The following is a 25,348-nucleotide window of genomic DNA, read 5'->3' as shown; positions in this document are numbered from 1 at the left end:
TCCTGGTCGCGTCACTAGCGCCTCCTCTAGTCGGTCAGGGTAGCTGTTCGGCGGGGACTGGGGGGAATAGCGTGAGCCTCCCACACGCTACGTCCCCCCTGGTGAAACTCCTCACTGTCAGGTGAAAAGAAGCGGCTGGCGTCTCCACATGTATCGGAGGAGGCATGTGGTAGTATGCAGCCCTCCCAGGATCGGCAGAGGGGGTGAAGCAGCGACCGTCCAAGTATAATTGGGGAGAAATAGGGGGAAAATAAAAGAAAAGAGGGGCCTGATACGTTGAATGATGTAAAATGCAAACCTCCGGATTCAGGCTTTGATTAGATCCTCGCACAATGGGTGGCTGGTTAAATTAGACTGAGCTTGCATACTGAACCCATGGTATCTTAACTAGGACATTATATCAAAGTTTTGTTTATAATACTGTTTTCATTCCACCCATTTCACCTACCTACCTCATCCTGTTCCACCCCAGATTAAAACCCCTTGCTTTCCTAACTTTTGCCTCCATGCTGCAATATTCCTCGCCATCTTATATCACTGCGAAACATTTATGCTTAGTGAGCAAACCAACATGTCGTTTTCTTCTTTTGTTTTCATTAGTTTCACAGCACATTGTGTTGGCTGTTTTTGCTGTCTGTTTGCCCTACCACTGTCTTTAGATTTCATGTGATGCTGTCACTCCCTTGACTTTGGATATTTTAGTCGATTGTAAAAATCAAAGTTTAGAGGATTGTGAATGAAGAGCAACATGTTTTAGACAATGATCCAATAACTGTTATTTCATAGTTTCATTTTAGATGAATGAACCTAATACCAATAGGTAACTGGCATTTTTTAAGCACTCTTAAGTGGTTTTCCAATATTTACTGAATCCACGTGTTCATTTGTCATTGGGTGTATGATCATGCTTTTGACTTCCTTTCTATGTCCGTTTTGCAGGTACCCCCCTGGTATGGTGGGCGTAGCTCCTGGTGGGATCTCTGGGCCAATGGAAGGGATGGTGCCTGGGGGTTTACCCATCAACCACATTCTGCCCTCTGGTACCCATCCCTCTCAGGCCCCCTCCCCAAATCAACCCTCAAAACATGGCGACCCCATGAGAGAGCACATGACCGAGCCATAGGACTGCTGAAGTCGAAGTTAATGGGCTAATCCCCATTGAATACTATAACCAACAAACAACCCACATGACCATTAAAACGAAATACTTGACCTAGCCACCTGAACTTACCAGCAGACTGCCCGCCAGCCAATCTTTCACGTGTGTTTTTGTATGAAACAACCAAACTCAAGTGAGGACAGTGGATATTACACATGAGCACTGCCACTTTAAGGCTGGAACTGACCATCAATTACATGCTCTGAACAACTGAATTATTTTTTTTTCTGTTCACGTCTTGATTGTCTTTGGCTCAAGTGTTATTCTTTTTTTTTGTTTTTTGTATTAAGATGTTTTGCCAGGAGATTCCTTCCGAGTTCTGGGACATGTTGACGATACCACATGCAGGACAGATGTCCCGCCCCTCCTTCTCTGGCTTATCGGGCCAGAGGAGAGCTTGGAAAGATAATGACTTCATATGTTGCAGGACAAGCCTCCTTTTCCCCATCCTCACTTTTTAATTTTGGATCAAATGTGTCCGTGTTGTTATTACTATTTTTTCCCCCTCCGATTTCTTCAGTCCATCTTATTTTCCGTGTCCCTCTTGCAAGTGTATAATATCTCTTTCTGTTCTTCGGTGTGAGTAATAAATGAATTTAAGGTTGCGTGTATACTTGTCAGACAGCTAGGAAAAGTTAGCTCACCAGTGGCATTGGCAATTTCCGTAGAAATCTGCACCCCCCCCATCTTCACCCCGCCTTTCACCGTACTACTGGGTGGTTGCCCCTGAATGTAGAGAAAGGATGCAGGATACAGGGCGACAACTGGGGGTTTCCAGTTGCAGGCGTAGGAGTATTCTGGCCTATGAGAGAAGTTGCCCATATAAACCAAAATGAAAAATAAATAAATAAATAAATAAAAATCAGTAAGTGGGAATGAGGACTGCTGGTAGTAGTTAGTTTTATATTGTATGTTGACTGATACATCACCTCAAGTAAATTTTGCTGTCGTGATTTATCAAAATATTGAATTGATCTGAAGCGGCTATAGCAGGTTATCACCATGACGACACGTGTCTAAAATGTGATGTTTCCACGTCAGAAGGACCATGCACTGTAGCAGCACCAGCTAGACAGTCAATCAGACAGGAGATGGTTTGGGGAAAAACAAAAAACAGATTGCTTACTGACTCAGGAAAAAAAAAGGGAAAAAAAAACGCTAAATGTATCTTTTCCCCCCCAGAATCAGAACAGGAAACAAATAATAATAATTTAAAAAAAAAAGTCTGGAATTTTACTTTTCACGTCTCCCTCCTTTTCTCCGTTGTGGTATTTTTATATATCAAAAGGTATGTTTTGGTGTTCAAGGTTTTGCAGTCTTACTAGATTTGTATTGCCTTGTTAAATGTTCTTATAAACATAGTCTTATGTGATCCGCCCTGTCTTAATAGTTTCCTCTTTGTTTTCTTCTCTTAATAAAAGACGTTCAGCTGGAGATGTGCAACAACATCACCTGTCCCTCTAGCAGCTGTGATGCTAGCAAGAGAAGGCTGCTAGCAGATTGTCTTTTTTTGGTTTTGTTGTTTTTGTTTTTTTTTTGGGTTCTTTTGTTGTTTTTTTGTTTTTTTTTTAAAGTGTAAGTATTTGTATTCGTTTCTTGTAAAAGGTGAACTTATAGCATACAGTGCAGTTCAAACAATAAATAAAACATACTGCTCTAATAATAATCCTCTCTGGGAAATTTGTGGGACGCTGGTTGTGCTTCACCTTCAACTGTTGTAAAATGTCTAAAACGAGGGTTTTGCATGACGCACGGTTGTTTAAGTGGAAAAACATCTCTTTAATATGGAGCAGAATGCAGACTTAGTAGTTGGACATTCAAAAAGGTCTTTCATATGTATAAGAAAGCCACTTTATTTTGTCATTGTACAGGTTACAATCTATTTGTTCTCTGCATTTAACCCATCCTATTGTATAGGAGCAGTGAGCAGCTGCAGCGCCTGGTGACCAACACCAGTTCTTCTTTCCATTGCCTTGCTCAGGGGCACAGACAGGAGTATTAACCCTAACATGCATGTCTTTTTGATGGTGGGAGGAAACCAGAGCACCCGGAGGAAACCCACTCAGACACGGGGAGAACATACGAGCTTCACACAGAGGACGGCCCGGAATGACCCCCCAAGGTTGGACAACCCCGGGGTTTGAACCAAGGACCTTTTTGCTGTGAGGCGACCGCGCTAACCACTGTGCCACCATATATAAAATCTAGTGAGTCATGTAAATTCTTTGAGCCAGTACAAGCCTGTTTTATGCCATAAGCAATCTACAGCTGTCATATATATATATATATATATATATATATATATATATATATATATATATATCAGTGTTGTAGTACTCGAGTCCAGGACTTTCAGGACTTGGACTTGAGCACTGATGACTCAGACTCGAACACTGGGGACTTGAGACTCGACTCGGGACTCGATGTTTAGTGACTCGACTACAACACTGGTGTGTGTGTGCACATGCTTGCGAGTGCATTTGTTTTGCTATTGTGTCACAAAGTAAATAAACTCCCTTTGAAATGGTGACAGCTGTGTCATTTTTGTTTAACGTAGACCTTTTTTATTTGTATGTCAGCTTTTTTACAGTGCCAGAGTGGAGCACTGGAGCCCATCTTGGAACTTGACTCAGACTACCTTGATGACTCGGACTCAGGTAATGGGGACATGACTCGGACTCGAACACTGGGGACTCGAGACTCGACTCGGACTCGATGTTTAGTGACTCGACTACAACACTGATATATATATATATGTGTGTGTGTGTGTGTGTGTGTGTGTGTGTGCGTGTCTGGTGCTGATATAAACTTCGACTGACCTTTTGTAACACCAGATATATTGACCTTCCATCTTCCATTGGAGGGTGCTAGAAACCTGAATGTGTCAAATGACAAACCTGAGACCACTTACACCATCTAATATTCACATAGAAATAATGTTTCATATCCTAAAAGTAAAATAAAGGATTACAAAAGATGGAAGAGGAAACTTGGTAGTTGGACATTCAAAAAGTTTTCCTTTATTTATTTATTTTTATTGTATTTTTATTTTTTTTATTTTGCCTGTCCTTAGTATTTCACTCTTTATAGAGGTCAGGCCTAAATCCAAAACCCATCATAGTCACAGCTGCAACTATTGCATAAATACAAAGCAACATACAGGTGATATTCAACGTGTGACTAAAATGAAACACACAGAGGTTACAGTACGCAAGGTGAGGAAAAACAAAACAACAAAAACACCATTCACGGCAAAATGTATTGACTACTGGTAGGGATTTTTTTTTCCAACTTTGGTTTTATATGTAGCAGTCTCACATAAGGACTTCGACCAAGACTTTAAGATGAGAAAAGGGCAATAGAGAAGTGACACATGTACCATGAGGCTGAAACAGACGACATGTACTACAGGATTAAAAGGACAAACATGAACCGGGATATAATGTGATTGGGGATTTATGCAGAAAAAAAAAACACGTTTCACTCTCACGCCCTCCTCCAGTAAAGAAAGCACCAGATTTTGACATCCAGACGAGGTACTAGATCACTCGCGAGAAAAGAAGTAAACGCATATCACCAAGAGTCGTGGCTGTTTCTTCCCCCACAGCAAGAATGTTTCTGTGCAACAAAAATGTCTTCATCGAGATTGTAAGAATAAGTGACAAAACCACATAGAGAATCAAAGCTCTTATCAGCTCAAAATAAAATCCCAAACAATAAATAGGTAGAATAAGTTCAAAAAAATGTTTTTTTTTATTTCAACCAGTCAGGAAAAGAGTAAACCAAAGCTCCAACATGAATGTCTGTGTGAAACCTTAGTGACTATAGATTCGATTTGAAAAGGTAACACTCCCTTTTCAACAGCTTCATATATGACCTTTATGCAAGCAGTTATAATTATATATATATATATATATATATATATATATATATAGATAGATAGATATCGATAAATGTTTTTAAATAAATGTGCAGTGCTTAGTAGAGTAAGAACCAAGTCATTTTTACACAATCTGTGGTTTTCCAAACGGTCCCCTGACCCAAAGATATGTTGGCTTTGTCCCTGCCCACTGAAACAAGAAGCCAAACAAGCCAACTCTAACAAGTGGGGGAAGGAGTTATTTGGAAGTGTGCTTTTGTCAGTGCCTATAACAAACTGATATAAAGAGTTCATTTGAAATCAATGCTGGTATACGTTCTTATACTTTTTTTTAAACAACCACACATGCATTTACATCTATGATAAAGATTTTTATTTTACACTTGAAAAACCAAAACAAAAACAAACAAAAGAAAAAAAACTCACTAAAGGTCATTAGCATTTGTAAACCCAGATCCTTTATTTTCCATCATTCCCAGATCTGTTTTTGCAGCAGTGGTCAAACTCAGATGTGTCTGGGTAACATGTTCACTGTGGTTTATCTAAGTGTGTGCAAGTGTGCCTGTGTGTGTGTGTGTTCTTGTAAGGGGGGGGGGGGGCAAAGTCTTCTGCTAGAAGTAGGTGGTGGGGGTTGTGGGATTTATGGTCCCCTGCCCTCTCCTGAGGGCTGTCACAGTTTGTCTGTGTGAGGAGAAATTTTAAGGGAAAAAAAAGGGGGGGAGGAATCCTGCCCCTCCCCTTCCACCATGACCATTTCCCCCACTCCACTTTTATCACTCATCTTCGTCCTCCTCCTCCTCCTCACCGTCAGAGAGGGAGGTGCAGGGGCGGATCTGCCTGTAGCCATCCAGCCACTTCTCCACCATCTGGGTGACCAGGGGGTGGTTGCGGCGGCGTGAGCTCTTCTGAAGCGCCACCAGAACCCCGCCCTCTGTCACGCAGCAGTCCAGCCACTCCCGCAGCAGTTTCTCCTGCTGCTCCTCATTACCTATCTAGGGGCAGGAGAACGGGGGTGGGGGTTAGATAGACAAAAAGTAAGTGGAATGCAGTGGTGTGAATTTTCCCATATTAACCAACAGAGGGAGCCACACTGCTTGTCTCTACACATGACAATAAACTCCTTCCCAAAATATTTAGCATCACTACCCATCTAACACAAGGCTTTATTTTTATTTTGGCATTTTTACCTTTATTAGACAATAACAGCGAAGAGGCAGACAAGAAATGGGAGAGAGAGACATAGGCGTATGACATGCAACAAAGGTCGCCAGCTGGACTCAAACCAGCTACTGTTGCGACCATGTGGCCATGTGGGATGCCCTATTACTATTCTGCTACGGAGGCGCCCAGACTGCGCTTTCTTTACTTCTATATGAACAACCTTATACCTACATAACTCTGATAGGACTTCCTACTGATGCCAGGTGGGAACGAGTATCTTTCTAAGGTTTAGATGTGAGATTTAATAAATGTACTCACTTAACTACCCGGTCCATTATCTTTGCATACTGTAATTTAGTCTTGATGCAAAACATTTCTGATGACAAAGTGACTGACTAACTCTGGCAAATTTGTGCTTACTTGACCGACAATGCATTATGCCCTTCTCACTTTAACAACAAAAATGAAAAGAGTAATCAATGAAATCTGAGTGTGTGCGTGTTGGGTTGCTAGACCATAACAATAAAATTTCAGTGACAAAGAAATACAATAGCCTGACACAGCGGGGGTCCTTACTTCCTGTGCTGAGAGGAAGTGAATGTGGAGCAGCTTCCTTTCGCTGTCAACCAGTGGCAGGAATGTGACGGTGACGTCATCGTCTGTGTTGAGGTTGGCGCCCGCGCCGCGATTGTCAAAGCCATCGTTCTCCATGGCTACCAGTGCTGAGAAGTGGCCCCGTGTGTAGCCAAGAGCAATGGGGCTCTTCCAGCAGAAACTCTGCTCCCACAACAAGGGCAAGTACACACCTAAAACAAAGTTTGTGGTTGTAGACAGAGATGGCATCAAGGGAGAGAGGGGAGGAAACATGGAAGAAATACAATTGTCAGAAAGAAAAAAAAAAGGAATAATGGATAATTGGGGGGAATTTTTTTTTCAAAGTACCAAACAAGTGACAACCAAGTTAATGGAATGAGGCAACACCCAAAATAATTTGCCAAAGATTAAATCAAGAGCATACTGTGTTTGCCTTTTCCTTTAACTCTTTAATTTGCAAGGCAATCTTTGCCTCATGAATACTGCTATAACTGAAACCACACTTGGACAGTCTATAACAGCTACTCCCTTTTCTAATCTCCTAAAAGTGCATAATTGTAATTTTTCTAGGTTCACCTGGCGACCATTTGTAACCAAGTGCTCCTCCCCTCCTCACTAAAGCATATGCACGTCTCCTCTAACTCCAGTCCTTGGCACCGCCAACAGTAAATCATTTCTCCATCAGGCAGGCATTACCCACAGCAGTTGGCCCATACTGAGTACTTTCATCATTCCCTACACAGGCTTGTTCGACAGGCAAATTAAAGCCAGACTGTTTTTACCACAGGCCATAGCAGTGGGCCCTACTCTACACACTTATTGAATTGGGTGATTCTGGTTGTGATGGTTTACATATGTTCAGACGTGTGTTCATGTGTGTGTGAAACATTGCCATGCAAAGCACTGCAGATTATAGTTCCACATAAAATGGAGGGTGTGCCTTTTTTGGCAGCATTCTTTTTTGTTGACTGCCTTCAGCTGAAATAGCTTTCGAATATCCATGCCACAATGAGTCATGTGATACAAAAACACCCCTTTATCGAATGTCACAGGACTGATTCACTGCAACCACTGCCTGATCAGTCCTACTAGTAGTGGGTGGGGGGCATTTATGCTGGATATGCTATGTTATATTGACACACGGTGGAACTGAGGAGCCACAAAATACAAACCCTGATGGAAACAACCAAACTCCCCCATAACAATATTAATCTAAATAATCCTACCACAAAACAACCGTCCTTGCGCAGGGCAGCCTCCTGAAAGTCTCACCTTGGAAACGGGTATACCCGAGTGTTTCTCCACGGAAACTTTTGTAATACTTCACTCCGTAGACTATGATTGGCCTGCGAAGTATATGTGCAAGAACAAAAATGTGGGTCTGCTCCAAGCTGGCCCCTGGCTGAAAGAGAAGACACGAGACCAAAGGAGAAAAACAGGCAAAGTCAGGAGACCCACTGATAACTGGAACTACTAACGAGGTTAGTTTTGGTGAGATCCTTGGATACCATGTTTTGCCTTTGCAAAGAGCGCCCCCCCCACCCCACCCCACCCCATTTGACATACCCACACATATTCATAATTATTTTCACACAGGATAGGGCACACAATGAAAGCCCAACCAAACACTTTGTCTTAAAAGCCACACAAGTCCTGACATTAGTGTTACATGTTCCTTGTAGGTGCATGGAAAGAAAGAGTGATAGTTGACATGAAGTGCTGATGATAGATAGGATGCACTTAGGGCTTGGTATGGTGAAGGCAGTATAGTTTATTACATTATTCATGTGTTGCCAGTGCTTCCTGTTTTAGCATGTTGTACTGCATACTGCTGAGATTAGATTGCCTGATTACCATTAACAGCAAGAGAGCGAGAGAGAGAGAGTGAGGTGAGTGTGTGTGTGTGTGTGCGCAGACCTGACTGGCCAGTGAGAGGATGAAAGCCCAGTCTTCCTGCCACTGTTCTTCTCTGAGTGAGAAGTGCAGGCCGAAACTCTGCGAATACCATGACTCCCACTCCTTCCAGCGTGTATAAAACCTTGGGACCAGCAATAACCAAACATAACTCAATTTTTGCTTGTCAACGGCTTCTCCGAACAGTTGGGCAAGTGGCTGCTGCTCTATGCATTCCTTCATTGCTGTTGTGGCTTTAGGGTGGATGACAATTACTAAACAAATCTAAACAGTAATTTACTTAGGAAAACATATACCAATCTTTTAGGGCTGCGCTAGACTAGAGTCCGACTAGGCCACCACATATACAGTCATTATCAGGGTTTATGTTGTGCTGTTGTTTCAAACTTCAAAATAGAGAGGGATTTTGTATAATTATCCTTAAGTTCTATCTTCTCAAACTAGCCTCATGTTCATGATTTGTCCTACTGTTCCCAGCTGATTCTAAGTCCACAACACAATCCTGCAATCCTAGCCTCTAAACCACATGCCGACCCCCCAGCATAACTGCTGGGGGGGTCGGCATAACTGCTGAAACTGACAAAGTCTTACCTGGGCAGTGGAAGAGGTGGTAAAATGGCCAGAGAGATGTCACTGGTTTAATCCCTTCAATATAAGCTGTGCCCTGTCCATGTATTCTTATGCACTGAACTACTGCCTACGCTTTCACTGTAAGCTGCTCTGGAGCATCATCTAAATGTCAACAGTGTGAGGAAAAACAGGAAGATGAAAGTTTTTTCATGGGAGTCTGTCATGTTAAAGATTTTTTTGTACATTCGTTGTAAGTTAGTACCCCTTGGGTCTCTAATGACAGTAATGTCCTCATCAGGTCAGAAGATTCTGGTTACCATTAGTTCTCTACCTATCAAGTCTAGTCTCTACCACAGGTCCCCACTTTGAACCCATCCCAATCCTTAGTCCCTAGGGCCTCACCAGTGGGAACAGTCATGCAGGCTGTCATGGAGGGTCTTGCGGAGCACCGAGTCCTTGTCATAGATGCCCCAGGTGGCCTGCAGAACAGAGTCCAGGAGGCAGTCTCCTGCCGTGCGGTTCCACAGGGCATACAACCGGCTGTCTAACCTCGTCCCTAGCTCCAGGGACCAATTGATGATGGGAGACTCCTCTTCAAGCTCTGAGATAGAATCAAAAATAAAATGAAAAACTATGGTAATAGTTGAAATAAGATGTCTTCTGTCAGACTTTTACAGTAGGCCTCACAGCCAACAGGGCAAGACAGACTTTTGATGGGAATTTAAGAGCATCAAACTCCTGTGTTTCTCAAGTTACAAGACAGGCGGTGGCACTTGAGAGGACTGTGTAGGGCACTATGAGCACAGCTATACCTACACCTGTTAAACATGCTTTACTATAACAGTCAGGCAAAAATACAAAAGGTGACCTTAGTTCGGTATGCTTGCCCCTAAACTGCTTTCCTACTTTTAGACAACTGTATGCTAAGTTGGTTGTCATTGAATTGTTTTAAACAGATCCCGTACATACCTACCCAACAAAGAGAAGGTTTGAGCAGAATGGAAAAATACTGCCTTTTAGGTGTGTGTGTGTGTGTGTGTGTGTGTGTGTGTGTGTGTGTGTGTTTGCCTTCATGTGTGGGCTGGGAGGAAGCCCTACCATTCAGCAGGGGATCAGAGAAATCCCTAAAACTCAATAAGCCTGATTACTTGGGACACAAGTGGCGCACAAGATAAGGACAGGCTGACTGGCAAAGCTGCAGTCAGACTGAGCAGTGTGTGTGTTAGCCATAGGGGGGGAAAAAAACCTGTAATATAACACCCTCCAGCCTTCCCAATCATAGTATGTTTTGCAGATTGGGGGATGAAGGCATGCATCAATTTACCAAAGCAGACCTCTGTTGTCATCTTGGATCAGTTTTGTTTTTTTGTTTTTTTTTCACAGAGTGATTGTAATTTACACTTTAGCACATTCAACTGTTGTGACTTGAAGAATAGTTACATGCCTTCAAGAATACTTACATGACAGTTAACAATTACCGTAACTGGAAATGATGATATAGTAAATACTTCACCTTTCTGTACATCTCGGTCCAGCACCTCGTTAAACAGTTTTTCCTGAACTGTTGGGGGCAGGTCCTCAATGTCTGCAAAGAAAAACATTAAAACATAGCAATACTGACCCAGAGGATCACCATTTTGTTTCACGAAACAAACACAGGACTTGAGACAGGACAGTGAACCGATCTAAACCACTTGGAACTACACACGCCACCACCAGAAGGAATCACAGCAGGCCAAAGTTGGGTTTAACTTTGCACATGCTTTACTGAGCTAGAAGGGCCTGCAGAGGAACTAAAATTCACAAACAGCTAGCCAGATAGCCTGGATCTTTGTCAACCCCTGCTTCTTTTTTTTTTTTTTTTTTTCTTTTCAAAATAGCTTCTGGCTATCCGTGTTTTCTTGGAGCCCTTGACAAACAGAAGCTTATTATTTAGCTAAAATAAATGAATGCATTGACTTTGTGAAACTGAATAGAGCAGCTTTCTATAGTGGCTGGAAGTCAAAGTCAGCATTGTCCAGAGTTGTTACTATAACAGACATCCTTAGCTGAGCTACCAGCAATAGACTAAACCACCCCATCGATTCCTCAAAGTTAAACCCAACAGAAATAGCCGCAGTGCATGCAAACTCATATTTTGTACAATGACGTTGGCAAAAATGTCAAATACCATTGCTTTGGGAAAAAGACATGCACTGCTGGCAGACTGGTATATACGCTATGCAAGAACAACACCAAATGGGGAAAAAAACACAAAACAACAAAAACAGAGGTGTCTTTCTGCTCCAGGCAGTTGAAGCAGACAACCAGAGCATTATGTCTCTTTAACAACCCAACAAGAGGCAATTAAATATCCCAGAAGTAAACAAAACAGGCATTCTCTATCCACACATTTGGCACATCAGTGCTATGCTGGGTAGTCGGGATTCATCAGCCACAAAGGAAAAAAAACAGGTCCAGACGATATAAAACGAAAAGCGTACAATAATACTTTTACAATAACAGACACCATGACAACCTTATCGCTCGCTCCAGCTGCTAAACCTGACAACTCCATGTCATGGCCTCTGCATCTACTACTACCACTACTACTACTACTAGTACTTCTTTTGGCTGCTCCCGTTAGGGGTCGCCATAGTGGATCATCCGTTTCCATCTCTTCCGGTCCTCTGCATCTTCCTCTGTCACACCAGCCACCTGCATGTCCTCCCTCACCACATCCATAAACCTCCTCTTTGGCCTTCCTCTTTTCCTCTTCCCTGGCAGCTCCATATTCAGTATCCTTCTCCCAATATACCCAGCATCTCTCCTCCACACATATCCAAACCATCTCAACCTTGCCTCACTTGCTTTGTCTCCAAACCGTCCAACCTAAGCTGTCCCTCTAATATACTCGTTCCTAATCCTGTTCTTCTTCGTCACTCCCAGTGAAAATCTTAGCATCTTCAACTCTGCCACCTCCAGCTCCACCTCCTGTCTTTTCATCAGTGCCACTGTCTCCAAACCATATAACATAGCTGGTCTCACAACCATCTTGTAAACCTTCCCTTTAACTCTTGCTGGTACCCTTCTGTTGCAAAGCACTCGTGACACTCTTCTCCACCCACTCCACCCTGCCTGCACTCTCTTCTTCACCTCTCTTCTGCACTCCCCGTTACTTTGAACAGTTGATCCCAAGTATTTAAACTCATACTCATGCCATGGCCTCTGCATGATTAATCTAAAAGAAAAGCTTAACATATGGACATTCAAATGAGAATGTTCATGTTGACAGGCCCATCATCTGATAATCTGCCACATCACATGACAATGACCATTCATTAACTGTATGCTGAAATACAAAACAGCGAGCAAAAAAACAAAAATTGGACAACAATACTTATTTCCCTCAATCAAGTTTAGAGGTTTGACCACGCTAAGATCTGAGAAAAGACAATGGATGTTAAAGGCTCAAAACTCAGATGTTGCATTTTCAACACTCTAAAGTTGACTGAAGGAGTCTCCCTCAGTTGAAGAGGAAACCAAGCAGTGGCTGACCTGCAGGCAGGGTGAAGGTGACCAGGTCTGTCAGGAAGTAGCAGGTGAAGTCTCCTTTTCGCTGGTGCAGAGAGGCCGCTACCTCCCGGCGGATCTGCTCAGTCAACTCAGGGCACACCATTGCTGGAATGCACTTGGCTGCTTGCTGGGACACCTGGAGAGATGTGAGGGTTAAAAGTTGAGGTTTGTCCTTTTGCAGTGCAGCCAATCATTGCTCTTAATGTGGAAACTACTATTCAGCAGGCGGGAGGATATTGGGCCAGAGTAGCCACAAATGAGGTTATTGGGCCACCCTCCGCATATAGGAAAAAAAAAAAAAGCCTTTGCTAATCCAATGCATTTTACATGGTGGAGTCATTGATCTGCGTGACAGTCAGGTAACCTACCTTTACTATCCACTAATATAAACTAAGGCAACCAGTTGAATTCGAAAGAAGCGGCAATTTTGCTGAAATGCTCAAACACGAGTGTGTTTTGAAGGTTCAATTCAGGACACTGTATCCCCTAGAATAACAGTGAAAGAGTGGTGGAGTACAAGATACAAAGAGAAGGTCAAAATAAAGATAATCTGGGGTCATAGCGCTGTTGGTGGTTGTTGACTCCAAGCGTCCACGTCTGCACACACCCAGACAAACATGAGCTCAGACATTCTCATTGAATGCTAGTGCTAATTCGAATTAGACTTGCACACCAGTAATCAGAAACTTTTTCATAAGGCTGTTAAACCAAAATGTATATTAGTAAATTAGCCTTTATAAGGTGTGTATAAAAGGAGAGTATTCCACTGGAAACCATATGGGGATATTATATAACCAAACCTTCCTCATATTTAGTCTCTTCTAAGCACCAGAATGACGGAAGCCCAACAAGATGACTGTATGGCAGTATTCAAATCATCCAAAGGAGTTGAATCAAGTGCAACTGGACTTGGTATAGATCCGTGAAGACGTTTCGTGCCTTTCTGACTAGACCAAGCTAGAACTGAGGAAGCCTCTTGGATGAGAGGCGAAACGTCTTCACGGATATATACCAAGTCCAGTTGCACTTGATTCAACTCCTTTGGATAACCATGACTTGGATGAATGAGAACATTCACAGACAGTATTCAAATCCCTTTCCTCTCCTTTTTCTCTCTGCCCTTGTGACTCCTTCCTATTGATCTCATAGGATTTGGTGAGTACAAAGGAGTCTACAACAAATTAAAGCTGCATCACCTCTGGAGGGGGAGCAAATACTGGTATAATCATACCTTAAACCCAACCTGTCAAGGCCAGTAATGTAGGGTTCAGTAAGGCAGAGGATGGGTTTATGGGTTATGCAGTAAGCTGCAGCATTTAGACCGAGCCAAACGTCTTTATTTACGTGGGGAAAGCAAACAGGACAATGAGCACTCTGCTGATCTGCTGCTCTCTTTAAATAGTCTTTCGGGGGTGTCTCCACGTGCCGGAAGTAGGCACGCCCCAGTCCTTGTCTCTGCCTGCGGCCCGGCCTGCATTGCACCCTACCCCAATGCTCATCCCCGCATGTGTTGGGTCCACGAGGTGGTAGCTCCATGTTGTTTTTTTCGTGCTGGGCCTGACTGGGCCCTATGGGCCAAGGCCCAACCACCAGACGCTCGCCAGTGTGCTACTGGGCCCTATGGGCCAAGGCCCAACCACCAGACGCTCGCCAGTGTGCTCCCTTCTCAGGTCTGGCTCCAGGAGGGGCCCCAGTTTCCCTTTTCCAGGGGAGGTGCTGCAACTTGCTGGTGTAATTTCATTGGGTTTCTTGGGAATCGCTCTTAGTCTGGCCCCTCCCCTGGGACCAATTTGCCTTGGAAGACCCTACCAGGGACTATTGCCCCTGACAACACAGCTCCCAGGATCACCGGGACACACAAACCCCTCCACCATGTTAAGATGGTGAAAAAAAAAAGTATTTCGGAACAAGTCTTTGCTGCTATCTGTACAAATGGCTTTACAAAGTATCACCTTGAAATCTGGATGTAGCTAAAATATCAGTTTAGATTCTGTCTACACAGAGCATCTTGCCCATTTAAACATACCTATGACAACTGTCAATAGCAAGTATTGAGAACATATACAATCAAATGAAAGTACATGCCCATGCTTAAATGGAAGTTCAGCAAACTCTTGTCTGCATTCTGATTTTCTTTTTTCTTTTTATAAATTTATTTCTGATTTTTCCCCTTTTTCTCCCAATTTAGTGGCCAATCGATCCCTATTTTAATTCAAACACCCACCCTCAAACTGCATGCGTTCGCCAACTGCATCTCTCCGGCCGGCAGTCTCGAAGGAGACCGCCTCCCCACTTTTTGTGACAAGGCGACTCCAAGCCGAACCACTGTTTTTCCGACACACACAGAAACGCATTCACGTGACGAACACAAGCCGACTCCGCCCCCCTCCCGAAGACAGCGTTGCCAATGATTGCTGCTTCATGGAGTCCGGCCATAGTCGGATCTGACGAGACCGGGGCGCGAACCCCAGTCCCCAGTGGGCAACTGCATCGACGCAAAGCCGATGCTTAGACCGCTACACCACCGCGGACCCCATTGCATTCTGATTTTCAAGGGGATCATGGTGGTGATACAGGTAACGGGAATCAACAAGATTTTTTTTTTCTGTATTGGGGCAAGTACAAGATTTGTTTAGATAAAAAATACAGGCTTAACCATCCATCCTGACCTCAGTAAGCAGCACAGCCAGCATGTCTTGCCTCTGGAAGCGGATGGCCAGGTGCACCAGAGTAAAGCCATCATCAAATGCCGAGGGTCGATTCAGCAAACGCACCTCGTCTGACGTTAGCTGCCGTGCGATGTCACCCCCAGACGACTTGTAGGCCTCCACAGCTGCCAAGTCACCTTCCACCACACCTTGATATGAAGAGGGAGGAAGGAGCAGATTATAGTAACATACATTCTCATAAACTGCCTGTGTAGAAGCTAGGATGTCATTAAAAATGCTGACACCCCCCCCCCATTTTTAAATGGTTCATTAATTGTATAATAAGGCATGACAGACGGTTTTAGTTGTCTGCTTATTGTTTAATCAATTATACTAAAGTAAAACAAATCAGGCCACTGTTGACATGCAGGTTACACAAAATCTTTCCAGATGTGTATCTTCAGTTATAGAATTTTCTCATATTTTCTGCACCATTGCACTTTATTGCCGCTTATTTCACCTGTATATACTCAATCCTTCTGTATATATCTGAAGATTGTTGTATTGTTATTCTATGTTAAGTACACTGAGAGCCATGAAACTGGAGTTAAATTCCATGTGTGTGAAAACTTCTACGGCCAATAAATCTGATTCCGATTTTCTTATTAAAGCAAACATTCAGATGTCCAGAGAAATAAAAGCATTCAGAATAAACCCAAGTAAAGTGATCTTAATTTAATTTGTTGTAAATTAGTTTGATTCCCCCTTGAGTCAGTCAGACTTTACTCATACCTAATATAATTCTGCTGAATTCCCTACCTCCCCTTTTTCTCCCCAATTGTACTTGGCCAATTACCCCACTCTTCCGAGCCATCCCAGTCACTGCTCCACCCCCTCTGCCGATCCGGGGAGGGCTGCAGACTACTACATGCCTCCTCTGATACATGTGGAGTCACCAGCTGCTTCTTTTCACCTGACAGTGAGGCGTTTCACCAGGCAGAATTAGTGCGAGGATCACGCTATTCCCCCCAGTTCCCCCTCCCCCCCAAACGGGTACCCCAACCTACCAGAGGAGGTGCTACTGCAGCGACCAGGACACATACCCACATCCGGCTTCCCACCTACAGACACGGCCAACTGTGTTGGTAGGGACGCCCAACCAAGCCGGAGGCAACACAGGGATTCGAACTGGGATCCCTGTGTTAGTAGGCAACGGAATAGACCGGTACGCCACTTGGACGGCTTACACTTAGTATAATTCTATTGAAAACTTTGAGATTAGCACAGATAGAAATCTTGCAAAAATTATCACACCAGGTAGATATACCGTGGCAGAGAGGCAGCCTATGGTATGCCTGTCTTAAAGACTATGGCCCTTACAATAACAATTTGGCAAACTACTCCATAGACTTTTTTTTTTTTGAGCTTTACCCCTTTTTCTACCCAATTGTACTTGGACAATTACCCTATTTTCCGAGCCATACCGGTCGCTGCTCCACCCCCTCTGCCGATCCGGGGAGGGCTGCAGACTACCACATGCCCCCTCTGATACATGTGGAGTCGCCAGCCGATTCTTTTCACCTGACAGTGAGGAGTTTCACCAGCGGGACGTAGCACATGGGAGGATCACGCTATTCTCCCCAGTTTTCCCTACCCCTTGAACAGGAGTTCTGACCGACCAGAGGAGGCGCTAGTGCAGCGACCCGCACACATACCCACATCCGGCTTCCCGATCCAGACACGGCCAATTGTGTCTGTATGGACCCCCAACCAAGCCGGAGGTAACAGGGGCATTCAGACTGGCGATTCCCTTGTCGGTAGGCAACGGAATACCCGGACACCCCACTACTCCATAGACTTGCATGGAAAAAAATGGTTTGACTGAAATAGGACAATGTAAGCAGGAGTGAAACTGAAGCAATGCATGGAGACCAAACAATAGTGAGCTTTCCCTGGAGGTGAGAAGATGGGATTTTTCTTTATTACATCTCCTAAACTGAAACAAAGACGTTGAAATACCTCCTACAGATAAAGCTGGGTTAACAGCCTATTGCCTCACCACAATGGAGGACTGCTTCTTTTTTTTTTCAAGCGTTCATCATTAGTGACCACCGACACTGCCAAACAGACATGTATTTTGTACACGCCAAGTATACGGTACCCTCGATCAATTTAGGAATACAACGAAAAGAATGCTGATGCTGTTAACCGCAAGTACCGAGCACCTCTCAAAGTAAAAACCAATTTCACTGTAACCTTGTGACTGCAAACTTCTCAAAATTTCTATTTCCGCTCCTGGCAAATGCAGGCCCATGTAGCAGTCTCTGGTACATTAGACAACATTACTCACTGCTGAGCTTTTGTTCTAGCGTCAAAGGACCACACACAATGCCTAGCAGCGTAATCTATGTATGCACGCGCGAGAGAGAGAGCGCGAGAGAGGGATGGAGTGGGTGGGAGGTCTAACTGTGCCATGTGGAGCTGGCTAGTACAGTGAGGGTTAGAGTGAGACAAACTAAAACACAATAGGCCTGTGTGATGCAGAGGGATCACAACCACTTGGCACAAAACACATTAGTGTGGGAATGCCTGTAGCCCTGCAGTCGACCCTGTACTCAGAGATACTTTGAAAAATGCCAAAGAAGAATACAATCAAGGACAGACATGCAAGAGTGTGCAGATTAGGCTTGGAGAAAGCACTCTTGCTCCACACATTTAATGGATGCTTCTAAAAATTACACAGGTAGAATATTCAATTTTGAATGTAGCTTGTGTTCGGAAAGACTATATTATCATAAAAATGTAGTTGACTGATTTTTTTCTCCCCAATTGTATCCAGCCAATTACCCCACTCTTCCAAGCCGTCCTGCTCACTGCTCCACCCCCTCTGCTGATCCAGGGAGGGCTGCAGACTACCACATGCTTCCTCCGATACACGTGGAGTTGCCAGCCGCTTCTTTTCACCTGACAGATGAGTTTCACCAGGGGGATGTAGCGTGAGGGAGGATCGCGCTATTCCCCCCAGTTCCCCCTCCTCCCCCGAACAAGCGCCCCGACCGACCAGAAGAGGCGCTAGTGCAGTGACCAGGACACATACCCACAATCTGGCTTCCCACCTGCAGACACGGCCAATAGCATCTGTAGGGACACCTGACCAAGCCAGAGGTAACATGGGGATTCGAACCAGCGATCCCCGTGTTACTAGGCAATGGAATAGACTGCTATGCCACCCGGAGATGGCGAATACATTTTGAGATGTACCAACCACCATGACCAAAAGGTTAGATTGTATACTGTGCCCTTTATGCTGACTCTGGCAGCAGCCCAAAACTGTTTGGTAAACTCATTTGAGCACCCCTAACCAAACATACTGAAATATTGACGCAAACAAGCATTGCCAACAAGACTGCTCCCCAGAAATCTTCTTCCTCTTTGCTAATCTTTCCTATCCTGTCCAAGAATCTAACTGACGAACAGCAAATAGAAGCTTTTATGGAGAAAGCATTCTTGGTGATAGCCTCCTTCACAGGATCGCAAATCAATGGAATGAGGGGGCCGCATGTGTTCCAGCCTTCCTGTACACATTTATTATGAGCTTGACTCTGATGGATTACTCAACCAGGGGAAAGACAGCACGACTATTGCAAGAGACTATCGAGTGGAGCCGTTAGTGCGGGAATTGGGAAAGAACAACAACCAAGCATGGCCCAGGTAACAGTCAGCAACTGTTTTATTGACAAGGTGATATACAAGCGTTTGTACTGGAGTTCCTGACTGTGTTGATGCATTTCCAAACTATAAGGCTTGGCACTGTCTCACGGACCGTATCCAAAACAGAAGCAACCTGTGTGACAAGTGGGACGAGAGAGGGGAACACTTTATAAGGAACCTGCAGGCCAGCCGTACTGTGATGAACAGATTTAACTGAGTTTGCATCTCTCTCCATCCTGCACAGGCTAAATATGTGTGAAGCAATTCTATGTACAGAAAACCAGCGAGATAAGACCTCCTGTTTTAAACACACAATGTACACATTGATTTGGACAGAGCCAAAGGGTTTCCATAGAAATAACTGATGTCTAATGATTTCTCCATTATAGCACAATTGCATGTTCCTTTACTAGTGTGGCTAATATGGGGCAACAGAACTAAGTCTTCATACTTGATGCTGACACTTAGCCAACATATTCGTTTGCTCTGGGAATTCCCTTTCATTCAGCAGGGCTGCATGATCCCTTACTGTCCCCACATCTCTTCTCCACACATACTACACCTGCATATTGGTGTATGTCCTGCATCTTTAAATGGGAGCTGTTTTCAGCAGGCACAACCCAACCATGGAAAGTGGCTATCTAGAAAAATATAAGAGACGAGGCCAATAAATGTGCACAGTGGCCTGTTAAAGGGAAAAAGAGTATCTTCAATGAATAAATGTGCTGCAGTGACCAGTTAACAAGGCAACTTGCAGTTAAATTTTTCAACATCTCAGCCTCTGGGCTGACATTTCACCAAACTGCTCAACGCAGTTGAATATTTGCAAAAACAAAAACCATTCCTTAATGGGTTGGGGATAAATGACCTATGCTGAAGTTTTCCCTTTTCAAGCTGTCTAAGGAAAGACCCTCCTTTGAAAAGATCTGAGCAATCCCCAATGTGAACATTGCTTAATGAGAATGCAATGCATTTGGTCACTGGGTTGAAAACCAATGCTTGTTTCAAGAAGGCAATATTCCCATACATAGCATTTAACACATAATCTAATTGAAGTTGAGTGCAAGTAGTTTGGGCTACATATACACATCAGGGCCAAAAAGTAACCGCTTATCTGTAGAGACTTGTTTTTTACTTGAGCTGCACCACTCATGTGATTTTACTGCAACTGGTCAAACAGGCAACCAGGCTGTCTGAATTCGGGGGGCCAATGTTTATAAGCCTATGTGTATGCATGTGCTTGCATTCACATGTGTGTAAAAGCCAGGGAGACTTCTCTGGTGACAGAGTGTGACAGATTTATTTATTACATCAGTTAGCATAATTTGGCAATGGCAAAAAATACAAAAGTGTTCTAGGACATTTTACACTGTAAATATACAGTGGGAGACAGACATTGCCTACATTGTCCTCGTATGACATAGGCCTGTTAATCTGAGAATATTGCCTGTTTTGGTGTGTGTTTGCAATGCTACTCAGCAGGACATGACCTCTCAGCTGAGCGCACGCACACACACACATTCATATGGAGCATGTGGAGGCGGGACTGATACAGATAGGCACATTTCTCTATCATCATGCTCATTGGTTTGAAGGGGAGGCTAGTGGTCATAAATGTACATGCACAGCGAATTGCAACGTCTTAATCAAAACGACTTTATTAGAATCAAACATTAATATATTAAAGTAGCCGGCTGGATTTAAATGAGTAGTAGGCTGTTTGGCCGGCGGCTGGTGCTTATGGAAAGCTCTGCTTGATTTGAGAGGATAAGCAGCAAAGAGGGGGCATCTCAAATTAGAAAAACAGAACTATGTCTTGACTACACAACAAAGAATCATGCCCAGAATCAATGACACACTGTGGGACTACTCTTGGCCCTGAGGGGACAAGCCATGCAGACACAGTAGAATTCAATGGGTCACATGCGATAGAAGGGAGAGAAGCATTGCGTCTTGGACTAGCAGGTAACTAAATATAGGGAGAATTCTCTGACCTTCTGACTACACAGGCCCTCTGCTTTGAGCAGCAGCAAAACACTATACAACGCTTAGACACTACATCGATGGTCTCCTCTGCTAGAGCGGATAGCACACATGACAACACCATACTGTTTCCATAGCTCCCTAAAAGTTTGGCTGCCCAGTCTAGACTAGGACTGATAAGGTAGGTGGTTAGTGACAGCTGGGAGGGAGGACTGGTGGGTTGAACAAAATGACTGTACAAACCACATTGAAGGTAGGAGAAAGAGCCACACGTAGGAGAGAAAAAAAAAGGTAGCCAGCAGTTTCCAAACTCCTCATCCCCCCCCAGCCTAATTTGTCAAACTGTTGTGTGTGTGGCTGGACACTTGCTACTTGTACAAAGGTTTTCACTAGCTGGCTTTCACAGGCTGGCAAGCCTGTGTCAAGCAGTCAGCATCAGTATGAGGAAAATCAGAATCCTTCAGCCTGGACTATATAATAGGATCACAGCTAATAACCCAGTAGATGATAAAGCTGAAATATCAATTCACATGAGATTTGGGAAATCCTTTTTCACGGGCAGGCTGATATGGCCTACTCGCAGTCTATCGTGTCATTTGGGTGGCTCAATAGGCATGTTCAAAACAGACAAAATGCAAGGATGAGGACATGCTTAATATCATCCATTCTTGCAACTCACCAGCGCAGGCATTGAGGAACAACCAGTCAGTCCTTCTCATCCTGTTTTTAATCTGCTTCAATCTTTTGAAGTCCACCTCTACCTCCTCTTTGCTCCCGATTCCAGCCCCTGATGCCAGCTCGATCCTCTGAAAGTCCATGTTTACTTCTGACTCCTGCTTGGAGGTCGGTGGGGACCTCCTCTGGCTGGTACTGCAACCCCCAACCCCACCTACCATCCCAACCACATTTACCCCACCTACATTCACCCCGCTCATGAGCCCAACAACACCCCTCCTGTTGTCCCTGGCTTTTTCATTAAGTATGGAGGGAGGTTGCTGGCTCTCAGGCTCTGATGCCAATTCAATAGGTTCCGTTAGCAGGCTGTTTGGCCTAGGGTGGTCACACACTACACATCTGCACGCCTTGGGCCAGTTCTCATAAGTGCAGGCTGTGCATGTCCAGTGTTGTGATCTTGTGTTAAGCCTGTTACGGTCATTATATTCTTCACAGGGGTCTGTGGGGGTTGTAGGGGGAGCAGAGCGCCAGCCGGAGCCAGAGGTCTGGGGGGACTCAGTGGGGCTGCGTGGCAGTTGGGCATGATGCCCTTGATGATGATGTCCATGTTGTTGCTGCTGCATCTGTTGCCTCTGACATAGGCACTGTGTACAGCGTATAGCACGGGGCCAGTTCAGATAGGTGCACATGTGGCAGGACCACTTGCTAGGTGTCTCAGGGGTGTCAGCTATGCGGACGCGAGGCCGGGCACTGGAGTCTGGGCAGATGAGGAGGCTTGAACCCCCCTGGGGTGGGCTGTTACTATGGCTGAGGCTTGCTGGATCCCACTGGTGCTGGCTGGCGTCCAGACCAGGGCTGGTCTTGAAGGGCTCTTCGGTGATGATGGTACCTCCACTAGGCCTCTGAGCACGACACATAGTGCACTTGATGGCCGAGGGCCAGTTCTCGTATGTGCAGTACTCACAGGCCCACTTGCCACCCAGCTCGGTCATCGTCACGCCGCCGCTGCAGGAGGCTCACCGCTGCTTAGAGGGACTCTCAGCTCGGCGGTTTCCCACTGAAGGAGACCACACAGGCAAGTAGAACACTAGAATGGCAAAAAGAGATCATTTCATCAAAGAGTTTTCATGTCCCCAAAAGGTATCCAATTTGAATACAACAAAAATAGTAGACTGGGGCAACTTGTCTTGACACACTTCTGCAAAGGGCCATGTATGCTCATAATATACAAAGGGCAAACAAAGCAAAGTCCAAAACAAAGTGTGCCCTCTTCAACCACATCTGTAGCTCAGCATCTGGGTCATTCATTGCCATACATGGTCTAGGAGGCACTGTATGGGAAACACAGCTAGACCAATGTGGTGTTGACGGTCCTACCAATCCTGCTCAAAATACTACAGCGCCACGGACGCCCAATAAGTAAATCAAAGCAAGTGAGGGAGAATTACTGGTGTGCATCTGAGCCCGACAATGTGAGGTGCTAGACTGAAGATGGAACTGCAACATGATATTCGGCCTCCACATGTCAAAAAAAAAACTGACACTAGCTTTAAAAATATTCAGATACCAGGTCAAAGTGCCCTACAGTCGAGTCGGGTACCAGACAAGGTCAGATGAACCGGATACCCAATGCTGAAGGCGAGTGACGAGGAAAGACCCTTAACGACGCGCCGGTATTGAATTCGCTCCCACGGCTATTGATAACGCATTATATTTAATTATCAAACTAAGAAAACATGTAGGCCCAATTTTATCTTCCTTCAAAGAATTGTTTTTACAGAATTTACGGTGCAGACCAACACATTTAACACGTGAAGTACATATAGTTTGCCAACAAGGGCAATTTGCCAAGTCGAGTTGAAAGTGTTGCTGGTGATTGTTATTGACAACAGGCGTGACTGAGACGATCATCTCCAGGATCGGGACAGGAATGGAATAATGCATGGTCGCTTGCTTCATTGTGTGAAAAAACAAGATTAACTCTGGTATAATCCAGAAGACAATGGAAAAACATTCCGAAGGTTGTTTTTACCAAGTGTTTGGTTGAGCATCACTGTTCACCGGTGAAACATGCGACTCTGGTATGTTGTCTCTCACCAATGTGTTGAGTTTCACTCAGCATGTTGTTAAACTTCGAGGCGTGGTGAAAATGCATCTGCACTAACAGCAACTTCATGCATGAAACACTCAATCTAGGCTGAGTGTAAGTGAGCTAGGTGAAGTGAGCATTGTTTAACTAGGCTAGCTGAAACAATCGAGATAATTGGCGAACTTCAATTCAACCGTCTAGATCGAGCTCCCCTCATTACTCAGTACATCTAAACTCGACCTGTAAAACAGACTTTGACGAGGTCCACGGAGCGACAACTAAAACACTCGTTAGGTCGCCAGCCAGGAGTTGCGGTGAGCTAGCAGGCTGGTTGCTAGCTAAACATCACCGGATTATTTTCGCTACTTTTCAGATGTGCAATCAATCCACCCAGAGGCCCTTTGCAAACTCTACAAAATAAATAAGATATAAAAAGACGGTCAGCGAAATGCAGGCCGTGACCTTACCTTTGCTTTCCCGTGTTTACACTCCTCACTTTCAAACGTAAACCGAAACATAAAAGAGCTCGCAAGTCACCGAGCGTCCCCCCCCCCTTCCTCCACCTCCACCACCAGAGAAACCCAGTCCGATCCCACTCACGGTGAGTCCCCACTGAAGCTGCTGCTTACTGGATTTGTAGCCACATATTTACGTTTTAGTGTGTTTGGGTCTCCGTCTATAGATGGGGCTTCGAGGTCCGACACGACAGCGCATCAAACAACCCCCCCCCTTCCTTCTCCGCCTCCCTCGGCCGCCGTCCGTTCGGTGCTTTAAATCATCTTAATCCCATTTTCAAAAAAAAAAGAAAAGAAGTAGACGCTTTAGCGATCAATCTTCAATGGCGGCATGGAGGGGGGAGGGGGGCTATAAGAGAGGCAGGCCTGGCAGGTCTAAAAATTACACTATGGAGATCTATGAGCGCTGTTACGGTCACGGAGGCTGGATTTACCACCTGAATCCGCCGGCCGAGCCGATTGGCTCCTCGGTGTGCGTCCCATGACACTGACCTATCAGACTCTACGTTTCTCGCTCGGCGTTAAAGGACTCTTATCAAAGCAACATGTCTGATGTCGAAAAGAATAACCGCATTAGCCTCGTATCGGTTTTCGTGTATTTTAGTTGTGCACCGCGGCCATTTGCGCCACGGGCCGGCCTCCGGGACCATCGTAGCGAGGGGGGATCCGTACGGAGGGCCACCTCGCCGTATCTCCTCGACGGGACAGCGGGATGATGTCATCGAGAAAATACCGCAGCAGCAGGTCTGCAGCAATAACACGACAATTCGAGCAGCAGCTTTATGATGTTCACACGAACGATACGGCTGATACACAGCGCAGCGAAGGGCGTCTCTGGTTGTGTATAACGTAACGGACATTTTTTGAAGCCCGAAAATATTTAATCTGACTTTT

The 25,348-nt window shown here is 44.7% G+C and overlaps 2 protein-coding genes across 7 annotated transcripts in view; one reads left to right on the top strand and one right to left on the bottom strand.

Moving 5' to 3' along the window:
- LOC130122407 (C-terminal-binding protein 2-like) overlaps window positions 1-3,682 on the top strand; it is an 86,884-nt gene extending 83,202 nt beyond the window's left edge. For 2 of the 4 annotated variants that reach the window (XM_056291304.1, XM_056291305.1), the window contains exon 9: window positions 940-3,682. In XM_056291304.1, the coding sequence (XP_056147279.1) occupies window positions 940-1,123 (184 nt within the window). In that variant the 3' untranslated portion in view covers window positions 1,124-3,682. The remainder of the gene's footprint in view (window positions 1-939) is intronic. The other 2 variants (XM_056291306.1, XM_056291302.1) reach the window with 1 other exon arrangement.
- Window positions 3,683-4,161: 479 nt separating this feature from the next.
- On the bottom strand, window positions 4,162-24,841 carry zranb1b (zinc finger, RAN-binding domain containing 1b). Of its 3 annotated transcripts, none has more exons than XM_056291666.1 (10): window positions 24,407-24,841; window positions 21,855-22,937; window positions 15,503-15,690; window positions 12,816-12,969; window positions 10,792-10,863; window positions 9,681-9,879; window positions 8,712-8,832; window positions 8,067-8,196; window positions 6,777-7,006; window positions 4,162-6,031 (listed from the first exon to the last, which is right to left on the bottom strand). In XM_056291666.1, exons 2-10 carry the CDS (start codon window positions 22,840-22,842, stop codon window positions 5,813-5,815), a joined length of 2,301 nt encoding a protein of 766 aa, XP_056147641.1. In that variant the 5' UTR covers window positions 22,843-22,937; window positions 24,407-24,841; the 3' UTR covers window positions 4,162-5,812. The 3 variants fall into 3 exon arrangements, with proteins under 3 accessions (XP_056147641.1, XP_056147644.1, XP_056147643.1); XM_056291669.1 differs by having other exon boundaries at window positions 15,608-15,690; XM_056291668.1 differs by having other exon boundaries at window positions 21,855-22,907; window positions 24,407-24,428.
- Window positions 24,842-25,348: the final 507 nt, after the last annotated feature.

Source organism: Lampris incognitus, chromosome 13 (genome assembly GCF_029633865.1).
Source record: "Lampris incognitus isolate fLamInc1 chromosome 13, fLamInc1.hap2, whole genome shotgun sequence".
Lineage (NCBI taxonomy): Eukaryota > Metazoa > Chordata > Actinopteri > Lampriformes > Lampridae > Lampris > Lampris incognitus.
This window is presented reverse-complemented; position numbering and strand designations above follow the sequence as displayed.

Excerpts from the sequence above, each read along its gene's own strand:
- zranb1b (XM_056291666.1), bottom strand. The coding sequence starts at position 22,842 with ATGACCGAGCTGGGTGGCAAGTGGGCCTGTGAGTACTGCACATACGAG. Across the intron at positions 15,691-21,854 it reads GTTCCTCAATGCCTGCGCTG|GTGTGGTGGAAGGTGACTTG; the intron begins GTGAGTTGCAAG and ends CTTCATATCAAG. Across the intron at positions 9,880-10,791 it reads GGACCGAGATGTACAGAAAG|AGCTTGAAGAGGAGTCTCCC; the intron begins GTGAAGTATTTA and ends ATTCTATCTCAG.